This window comes from Helianthus annuus, chromosome 13 (assembly GCF_002127325.2).
Source record: "Helianthus annuus cultivar XRQ/B chromosome 13, HanXRQr2.0-SUNRISE, whole genome shotgun sequence".
Classification (NCBI taxonomy): domain Eukaryota; kingdom Viridiplantae; phylum Streptophyta; class Magnoliopsida; order Asterales; family Asteraceae; genus Helianthus; species Helianthus annuus.
The window spans coordinates 119,322,728-119,333,847 of NC_035445.2; the positions used below are offsets into that span (position 1 = coordinate 119,322,728).

Below are 11,120 nucleotides of genomic sequence, written 5' to 3' on the forward strand. Positions count from 1 at the left end.
AAAGGACAAAACTTGTAATTCACTCTAAAATTATTGAATATAACTAGGCTTAGGGATGGCAATGGCTCGGGTTTGGGACGGGTTTAGGTAATCCCAAACCCGAACCCGGTTAGATAAGCTTGTCCCAAACCCGTCCCAAAACCCATCGGGTTTCTAACGGGTAAATACCCATCGGGTATCGGGTATACCCGCGGGTTTCGGGTAAACCCGTTAATTTAAAAAGATTACTCGTTGGGTATACTCATCTCAAAACCCATGGGGTATTTATCGGGTACCTACTAATCGGTTACATTTTGTATTGTCATTATAAAGATATATATCAATAACTACAATGTAAACGGAATAGAATACCTATATGTGTAAAAAATGGATGTATCATATATATACGTATTTAATAATATAAAAGAAATTATATCGGGTATACAATCGGGTAAACGGGTACACTTTATCGGGTAATTGGGTCGGGTAAACGGGTACATCACTAACTCCCAAACCCGTCCCAAACCCGCGAAAAAAATAAAAACTATTCCCAAACCCGTCCTAAACCCGATTAACCAACCCTAAACCCGTCCCAAATGTGTCGGGTTTCGGGTTTACCCAGCGGGTTCGGGTTTGATTGCCATCCCTAACTAGGCTTTAAAGCTGATAATCATATTTTCATGATCAATACACTTTTACCCTATAATTTTGACATATTATCTTGCAGTTTTTATGAATATCGGCATCTTTTTACATAAGTTTTAACTATCATTTTTAAGTTTGAAATTGCGTGAGATTGCAAATAAAAAACTAGGTTTCATTAGGTTATGAAACCCCTTGAGGCCAGGCTCTATTAGGTGCTGAAATAGATCTTTTGTCGCAAAGAACTCTCGTAATAGCGGCGACTTTTGTCGCCGCTAGTACTCCCCATTATCGCCGCTAAAAGTATTAGCGGCGACAAGTAATTAACTCTAAGATTATATTGAACCACTCAATCTAATTTGTATGTTTATGAAAATTATCAGAAGCTTGGTTTTAAAATGCGTGTAGCGATCCGATACGTGAACCTTTTAAACACAAAAATATAATATAATCTCATAATTGCACCATGTGATGCGCGCATTTTAAAACCAAGATCACAAGCTTAGGAACAATAGCCCTAAGTGGAAATTATCATTTGAAATTAACATAAAGACTTAGAATTACCCGCCTGAAATTGATTTAGAAATTAATTTCGGGTGGTCCCCGTTTTGGGACTGCTTTTTAAATACTTTATCTTGTTTAGGTCGTGGATGTGTATTACAAGATTGTTTGTTTACGAAAGATTCGGTTGTCATTTCCTCTTTGCTCCTCGGGTATATATTTATATATATACTTGGGAGCTTAGGGGAAATGCTGCCGAATTCTTCGTAAACAAATAATCATGTAATACACATTCATATGTGAGATAAAATATTCAAAAAGTGGGTTTAGCAGCCTACCCTTTAGTTGTCAATAACCATCTCAAAATGTGGATTCCTTAACCGTAAGTTATGTTTCAGTTGCTTGATCATGCATGTCGATAAAAGTTGGCTTGTCAATCCAAACCGTAGATCAAATGAGTACCAGGAAGGACTTAAGTCTTTTATCGAGAGGTGTAAAGAACATATCGACTACAGAGCTATTTTAGATGTGCGTGTGCTTCATGTGAGAATATTCTCGTAATACCCTTCATACAAATGAAAAGTCATATGAATGCATATGGCATCTGCCGGACGTACACAGAGTGGACACATCATGGTGAAAGTTTAATTCCTCCGCCTATAGATGCAGATGAGGTTGCACCGACAAACGATATGGCTGGTGTTATCGAAGACGTTATGGATGAGCATAGATGTAGATGAGGTTGTGAATTATTGATTAGAGCATGTGCAGACTGAATAATTGTGTTTGAAGTTGAAGATCTGCCTCAGTATTTGCTAAGATCATATGTGTTTGCTAAGATAGGTTCTTGATTACTGATTGATGATATGAGCTGTAAAAGTTTATGCAGTTCATCTATCTTATTTGTCCCGGTATGTGTGGGGGTTCTGGTTATACGAGTGATGAAGGAGTCAGTGATTTGACTAGAAACCTTTGGTCAGATGATGCCAAAATAGTTTGACATTAGTTACATATAACAACAAAACAGTCAAATGATATACTGTTTCATAAACATGGTTTTTTTGTGTGTGTTGGTACACTTTTTTAAGTTATGGGATTTAGGTGGTTTATTGGTAGACATGGCAAACAGGTCGGTTCGTGTCGGGTCGGGTTAGGTCATGGGTCAAAACGGGGTTGGGTCAAAAAGGGTCAATTACAAAAAAAAAAAAAAGATTGTTTTGGTTCGGGTCGAAACGGGTTCAGGTCGGATCGGGTTCGGGTTGAAACGGGTCTGGGTCAGAATGGGTTTCGGGTCGGGTTGTGAATGCTCTTAGGAAGCTTTGTATTCTCTAAAAATTAGGGATATAAATTCATGCTATGCATAGGATATTTATTAGCACATCCAGTAACTTTGGTATAATGGTTTTTTTGGCGTATGTAAGTTTTGTTAGATGGATAAATCATTTTGATTATATGGTGTATACTTTGACAACATCCAATGTTTACAGCTGGTATAATGGATTATTTCTTTCACCGATATGTACATAAATATAGGACACACAATATGGTTCCGTATGATACAACCTTTGCATCATCTATTAGCGCATGTATATCACTGATTTTTCTTGGATATAACATGAACTACTTTGTATTATTTGAGTTTAATGCTACTAGCACTTTAGCCAACAATAATGTCAACTTTTTATTATTCGAATTCCATACTACTTGCAGTTTATGCCTTTCGAACCATTTTTGTACAAAATGAACCATTCGAATTCCATACTACTTGCAGTTTATGCCTTTAATAATATTAAGCGCTCTGGCAAGTGTTTAAATTGTTAAACTAATAATGTATATCTTATTTTGTAAGAATATTTTGACGAATTGTTTGAAGACCCAAGATTTATGGAACGACTATACCAAGGTATGGATAAGAAGGAATCGAGAAAAGGCAACAAAAATGACACAGACGAGGAGGGAGAATGATGTATTTTGTATTGAACTTAGGGGTTTCAAAACTTTAACTTAATCAAACAAAATACTTTTGTTGTAGTTTTATGTTTAAAACTTGGTTTGTTTGAATTATTGTTTGCGTATGGAAAATTAAAACAAACAGCAGGTTACGGTTATTTGCAAAAACTGGGATTAAGCGAGAAAAAAAAAAGAATTTATTGGTGTTTTGACTTTTAACGGCGACATTTGTCGTCGCTAATGATATTTGCTGACGTGTCATATATGGCCTTAGGGCATACGGTGTGGAGCGGCAAAGGGAAGTGGCAAACCACTTTGCCACTCGGTAACACCACCACCAACATATAGTTTGCCGATTTGGTACAAGAAATCGGTGATGGAACACCGATTCGGCAAGAGGGAGAAGGAGAGAGAGGGAGGGTATTGTGGGTGGGGTCCATTCCTATCTCAACCAATCACACCTTTTTCCTTTTTTTTTAAAAAAAATAGTTTACCACTTCACCAAGTGTTTAAACCATTGCCAACATTTTTCACCTAAGTTTAAACACTTTTGCCTAATTGACATGGCGCGCTCTGATTGGTCGGTTTTTTGGTTTGCCACTTTAAAGTGTTTAACCACTTCTTATACCCTTAGCGACCATAGAAGCCGTCGCTAAAACAATAGTCGTCGCTAAAGTTAAAGGAATTAGCGCCGACAAATACTATTAGCGGCGACATGACAAGCATCAGTGACGGTTAATTAGCGACGACAGTTGGAAGTATTAGCGGCGACATTGCCAGAATTCTTTGTAGTGTATCTGCGATCAACAAAAAGTAAAAAAAAATGATTATTACTTTTTCGTAGACAATGAGACACTTACTCGCTTTTTCCTCCAAATTGTGTAATGGTTTTACTGACCATTTTAAATAAAGAAAAACCATTAGAAGAAAATAAAGTTTATTTGTTTATTTCTGATTGGTTGAAATCTCACCCTACATATCTTCACTTTGTTCTCATGCCCACTCCCATTTTAAACAAAATCCGGTTTCTTATATTTCAAATAACTTCATATTTTTTATTTTGTATCGTGTGTTTTTCCTATGACAATACTTATATTATGGTATCGCCTTTTATTATGTGACCTGATCCGACCGACCCTATCAAAAATTTTTAACGTCGGGTTGTTATAGACTCGAGTATCGAGAAAAACCCACCCTCACTGAAAAGAAAATCCTTGCTCCGTCACTGAGGGCAAATCATGCTCAAATGCATTGGTCTCTATTCCTTGTTAAGTCACTGAGGCAAATCATGCTCTACTAAATGCATTGGTCTCTATTCCTTGTTTAGAAATTGTGAAAATCGGTTCTCAATACAAATTCTATAAGCGAATGAGCTAGTGGTGGAGTGGTAAGGGAGAGACCTAGTGTTCCAACTGACCCAGGTTCAATTCCTGCCCCTAGCATTTAGTTCTGCGGCACCTGGTGATGATGGAAGACTAGGCGAGTAGGCGGCGATCGCTAGTTCAATCCTTGAACTGAGCGGGTTTTACTTCATCGCACTGTCGTGCCTTCTAGCGAGTGTTCACAAGTTTCGGCCCTAGGTGAGGGTTTTCCCCGGTTCGGAAGGCGAGTGTATCCCGATGTGGTGAATTTCGTTAGTAGCCCATTTGGATGATTAGTTGACCGTTCAAAAAAAATACAAATTCTATAAATTTTAGTGCTCAATAACAATTTTAAAATCCCAATGTAAACAAAATAAATCACAGATATATACAAGATACCGGGTTTGTTACCCTACAACCAATTTTTTTAGTATTGTAATAAAGATTAATGAAAATAACTAAACAATAACATAACTTAACATTACACAACACACATGATATATATATCATGACCAAATTGCAAGAAGAGCCATCAACCCAGCCCCAAGAAACAATGCAACATAAGACACAGCTTGCAGCCTAACATTGCATCTCATCTTCTTGGTCATAAAATCAGCAGCAATTAAGTCAACCAAAGCCATGTAAATCAAAATGCCACCTGATATAGCGTCAAGTACCCCTTCAATAACAAGACCTCTGGGGCTGTTAGGATTGTAAAATGAGCAGATAACTGCGCCTATACCGACACCTAAAGGCGTTGTTATAGCGAAAAAGCATGCCATTATAGCTGAATGAAGGGGCCTGAGCTTTGCCTGCGAAATGCACCCGCCTAGTGCGAACCCTTCAAAAAGTTGATGGAACGATAAGGCAACCAGCAAGGGTCTGATGGCACATGGGCTTTGTGAAACGCCTAGTGATAGTCCAATCAGGATTGAATGTGATAGGATCCCGAGTTCTAACACCTGTCAAATGTAGAATTATCTTAAAGTACATGATATGCAATGGGTCTTTGACATTCTGAATAATTATACTTTGTTTTTCTTTTCACGATAACGCTCTTTTTTTCATGAAAATAATGAAAAAAAGAGCCTTATAGCTTTACATGAATCTGCATGGGGCGGCCAAAACCGTCGCAAGAGACGATTTGCGACGGATTTAATCTTGAGATGGATTTAGTTACAGAAAATAGATGGTTGGGGAAAATGTGGCACAAAATGGGTGGTTGGGTAATGGGTTTAAGTTAGATATTAAAACGGGTCGGGTTGGGTTATGCCAAACCACAATAACTTTTTTATCTCTTTTATTAACTTTATAAATATAACAAAATCTTATAATAACGACTTAAGAGGTTTTATGCTACTTTTACTACACTTTGGGTTGGGTTATGCCAAACCACAATAACTTTTTTATCTCTTTTATTAACTTTATAAATATAACAAAATCTTATAATAACGACTTAAGAGGTTTTATGCTACTTTTACTACACTTTGGGTGAGTTTCGACCCGTTTTAACCAACTTATAAAATTTTACGCGTTAAAGATAAAACATAACCTGTGCAACAATGACATGCCGAGCACCGCCCTCGTCATCATCATCACTAAATCCATGCGGATGCATATGCGAACGCCCTTCCGAATGCACGGTTACTTCATTATGATTATGACTATGATGAGCAGCATGAGCATGGATCCCGACTATGTGAATCCCGCCACCATCTTCTTCTCCAAACACCTCATGATTGTCATTCACCACCAGTGGAACTCTCAAAGATTCTGAATCAGAATCACCCACATGTTCATCTTTAACATCTTCAATTTGCTTCTTTTGTTTACTCTCATAATACTGAGTACAGATAAAGTCAACAAGCAAAGTGATCAACGCAGCCATCATAGCGATAAAGCCCGAAAATGGAAACTGGGACCAAGGGGATTCTGGGAGACACGGGTTTGTTAACGCCTCTGTGGCTTCTGGTAGCATGTGCACGAATCCGGTGGCGAGAATCACACCAGCACCAAAGGCTTTGGTGGAGAAAAAGAGACTGGAGTCTGTTTTGAAGAAGCCATAGTTTTTGCTGACCAATGGGATGGTGACACCTAGGATTCCGGCGACAAGGATGGTGGCAATGGCCAAAAATTTAAGGATGAGAGCGGCTTTTTCGTCTTGGCATGGGTCGAACTCGGGTGAGTCAGTGCAGCTAGTTGTTGACATGGATTCAGCAAAGTTCCTGAAAAGCGATGCTTTTTGGGATCCAAGAATAGTTGGTAAGTAAAGATGCATTATTGGATAATCTTGAAAGTTGAAACAAGATGTAAGCATATATAAGATACTTGAATGATTGATACAGTTAAATTTATGCAATAAGGGTTAAACATGTACTTGTGGGTGGTAAATATCCAAATTTCATGTTCAAGATCATAACTATCATATACCAACTAATACATAATTTGAACAATCAACTTGTGCGGGGCAGGGCAGGTGGCCTTCAAGGGGTTAAAGAAAGGTGGATTCGAACCTCCTAGAGGGACTCAAGTGCTTACCATTGCGCACCCTTGAAGGTTGATCCAAATACTTAGTGAAGAACTTAAATGATTGCTAGTTTGCTACTAATTAATTGAGCTTTTCTTATATTTTAAATGTATTCAAAAATTGATTACAAATGTTTTGTGGTGGTTGTTTTAATTCTCTTAGCCACATTTATTTCATCTGGATTACTATGTTGTACACGTAAAAAAAAAAAGATTTTTGGAGTAGAAGGTCTTAGTAGGAGCAGCCTCTCTTGTTGGGCCTAATTCCCAACCCTAGTAAGTCAGTTAGGGTTGAGACGTATGGATCCACAAGGCGGTGGATAATGATGGGTTTTATCAAGTCACAAGTTGGTGAACTGGGGGGGGGGGGGACTAAAGTTAGTTAAATTGGTTAAGTTTCCAAATTATGTTATAATTATTATGTAATGTCTTGGCTAGCATGTTAGAGTTAGTCTATATATTGATGCATCGAATCTATGATGTGCGTGAGTATTGGTTTTCAAGTTTTGAGTTATTTTCTTGATTATCAATAAAGAGTTTGAAAGTCATCCAATTTTGTGTGTTTTGATATTGATTATGGTCATTTCAGGACTAGAATAATTCAAGTCCTGACCAACTCGATATCAAACACATGTGAATTTGGATAATTCCCACACTGTATTAAGGAAATATAACTAAAAAAACTTAATACATTTTCTCTTATAAATCCCTAACTTAGTAACATTTATTTATAATGCCAACTCGACTTGGCTAACAAGAAATCAACAACCTTAAAAACCTACACGTTTAGGGCCGGTCAAAACCCCCTTGCTCACGGGTTGGGCCGCTTGTTCAGGCCAGACAACAACTACAACTGATCCAACAAATCTATCCCCTGTGATAGGTTTGCCCTCATCAAGCCTTCCCCAACCACTACCACTGGCTGCTATGAATGGGATTAGACTAGGTACATTTGTCGGTTTGTATTGAAACTATAGTTTCCATCGCTTGACATGCACATCCAACTCCAAATGAGTATCCCCCGGAAACAAGAAGAGCAGTCGAGAGCAACTTGAAGTAAATCGAAGGACAAAGAGGATAAGAAACAATGTTCGGCTCCATGGGATTCTTCTATTCTACACAACACCTATATGCATGGATGAATAGAGGGGAAAACATGAAGGTTAAGACCGCAGCGCACAATCCAGGTATGAAGTTTAGTACCTACCCTTTCTTGGTCAAAGGTGAAACTATAGATTTTGAAAAATTGTTGCTGAAAATTTGTGCAGCATCCTTTAGTCATTGATGATTTGATGGCCATTATCCAGGAACATGTTATCAAACATAAATTATTTACAAAATAAACCTAATTAGAAACTTTGGGTAGTAATCATGACACCATTTGTTGAACAATATTCATATGTTCATACTTTTTTGCATCAATTTACATCACCAAACAGAGATTCTAACCAATCCTTATATTCTACCACAATGTCAATAAAAAAAAATGTAATTTAAAACATTCAAATTAAACCCAAAACATATTCAAAAGATATCATTAAAAGGGTTATAAAATCACCTGATGAAATCCACATATCCCCTTTAATCTTCTCCAAATTCATCAACATGTATAGCTCCTAAACCAAAATTCAACAATGCAATCAAAACTCAACTAAAACAAAACCATCTTATTAAATACATAATCTAGAAAGATAGAAACCTCAAGCACCCACATGGTGATGAATCACAAGATTATAATATATCAAAGATTCTCCTTAAAGTTGTTGAACAAATGATGTTTTGTACAAGAAGATGATGAAATGATGATGAGACACACACGGGTCTTAAGTTGTTGATCATTCTCAGAATTTATGGATGCGTGTTCTTTTGCTGGTTGTGATCAGGAGGAATGTCGACATCATTTCACTATCGGTGAAATTTTTGGAGGAAAAAGTTGAAAGGTTTTAATGAAGTTTGAGATAAACGGTGTCGACACCATCTGCGGTTATTATTGATTTTTTTTTCTATTTGTACTATTGGGTTGGTTTCATTTAAGGTACTTCAAGTTTGGTTGTTTGTAAAAGGTTGAGCTAAACTTTTGGTTTTTGCATAATTGGCAATTAGTTTTTGTTGAGTTTAGATTTTCATGGTTTTGTTTCTTGTGGGTGTGTTTAGATTTTAATAGTTGTAGGGTAGAAAGATGAGCAAAAAGATTAGGATTAGTTTGATGCTAAATTGAAATGCTAATTGGGAATTTTGGAAGTTTTGTATGTTTATGTAATAAGATAACTTTTGTAGTTACATGCGTTTTATATTTATAAAGTTAGTGTAATATATATGAGTTACAATAATAATTAACATATATGAGTTGCACTAATAATTATCAAAATAGTATTCAAAACCACTAAAAGTTTGTTTGACTGGTTTTCAAAACATTTAAATAAGAGTTTAAAAAAAATCGTAAATGTAAACGTTAACTATGTGAACGGCGGAACCAGAACTTTTCAACTGGGGGGTCGTAATAAAATTTCACGCAAAAGCATCTAACCGACAACCCTATGAATTAATCTATTGTTTTTTAGCCATTTGAGATGTTTTCGTGTCCGCATCATAGTTTTTTTTTTACATTCGCTAAGGGTGAAGGGGGTGCTCACCTAATAGGTGAGTCCCCTCTCTTACGCCAAACCAATCCCCGTGTGCCACGTCAACTCCCCTCTTAAACTCCCCTAACACCCCCATTTGATGGCGTCACTCCCCTCTTAGGTGAATTGGTTTTTTTTTTTAAAAAAAAAAAAGAAAAAAGAAAGAAAATCATTGATTGGACCAAGTCTCCCTCTCTCCTCTCTCTCTCCTCCCTCTCTCCTCCCCCCTCTTCGGCACCTCATCACCGTTTTCCACCCTCTCTCTCTTCACCGCTTTTGTTGGCGGCACAATACCGAAGCGGCAGGGGGGGTCCCCGATTGCAAATCGGTGGGTACCCCGCCCACCCTAAGGATATCAATAATTCAAGTTATTAATTATTGAACTTATGTATTGTTTCTCTTAATGTAATTTAACACATTTTATACCCGTTATTTTTGGTGTGAGGGTTTTTCAGTTTTTCTCTTTATATAGGCAATAAAAAATTTTATAAGAGTTTTCTTTTTTAGCTAATTGACTTTATAAAGTATCCCTTTATCCAATGTTTTAAATACCGGTATGAACCGGCCGGTTATACCGGTTAAACCAGATACCGGACACGTGCCCGGTACGATAAAGGCCGATAAAACCCAAATACGGTATGTCTTATGTACCGCCGGTAAATCCGGTTCTACCGGTCCAAACCATTGAACCGGTTTGCGTTATCTTAAAATTTGATATTTTTAATTATAAAAAAATACGATATTAAGGTAATACCGACTTTCCATTGTTGATAATTAAACTAGTTTTAATCGCTACTGAAATTGTTACTCACATCATCTAATGTAATATTGTTTATAAGTAATAAAAATGCTCTTAAAAATACATAACATTTTACAAGAAAACAATTGTTTTTACAAAAAACCATAATCAGTTATATAAATCTTAATTAAGATTGGATTGTTTTTTAAATTTATTTGTATTTTATGGAATTATAGTGTTAACTAGTGAACCGGTTGAACCGCTCGGTACAACCCGGTTCAACCAGTTGAACCATTTTAGAGCCTAACACGGTATGAATAAAAAACCGGTTTTTAAAACATTGCCTTTATCATAGAAAAAGAATATTATCTACTTATATATTATGTTATCTACGATACAAAAAATCTGTGATGAAAATTATATAAAGTAAAATGCTATAGAAAACTAAAGGAGAACTTAACAAAAGTATATAATATATAATATATAATATGTAATCAAATAATAAAAAAAAGAAAACTAAAATTCGTATGCTTATTTTTAAACCAATAAACATAAAAAAGAGTTCTTATTCTGAATGGAACAGACATGGGTCACTATCACAAGTTACCAGTCAAAATATTAATAAAATATTGGTTTAGTGATTTGACTATTAACCTAAAAGTCATATCTTCTTATCTTCTTCATTTTAGTTCTCTTTACTGTAAAATTTACACAGCTAGCGCCGGTTGCCGGAGATCTCCGAAGGTGTTATTTCACCATTTTAATCTTCACTTTAACTTCTCCGCAAGATACATGTTGAAG

At 36.4% G+C, this 11,120-nt stretch overlaps 1 protein-coding gene across 2 annotated transcripts; it reads right to left on the minus strand.

Annotated features, from left to right (window-relative positions):
• Positions 1-4,782: 4,782 nt before the first annotated feature.
• LOC110899179 (zinc transporter 4, chloroplastic) lies at positions 4,783-8,941 on the minus strand. Of its 2 annotated transcripts, none has more exons than XM_022146049.2 (4): positions 8,659-8,941; positions 8,518-8,575; positions 5,986-6,671; positions 4,783-5,395 (listed from the first exon to the last, which is right to left on the minus strand). In XM_022146049.2, the coding sequence occupies exons 1-4, from the start codon at positions 8,671-8,673 to the stop codon at positions 4,940-4,942; spliced, it is 1,215 nt and encodes a 404-aa protein (XP_022001741.1). In that variant the 5' UTR covers positions 8,674-8,941; the 3' UTR covers positions 4,783-4,939. The 2 variants fall into 2 exon arrangements, with proteins under 2 accessions (XP_022001741.1, XP_022001742.1); XM_022146050.2 differs by having other exon boundaries at positions 8,672-8,927.
• Positions 8,942-11,120: the final 2,179 nt, after the last annotated feature.

Coding starts and splice junctions, on each gene's coding strand:
- LOC110899179 (XM_022146049.2), bottom strand. Junction 6,672..8,517: donor GGATATGTGGATTTCATCAG/GTGATTTTATAA, acceptor GATCCCAAAAAG/CATCGCTTTTCAGGAACTTT. Junction 5,396..5,985: donor GGCATGTCATTGTTGCACAG/GTTATGTTTTAT, acceptor TACATTTGACAG/GTGTTAGAACTCGGGATCCT.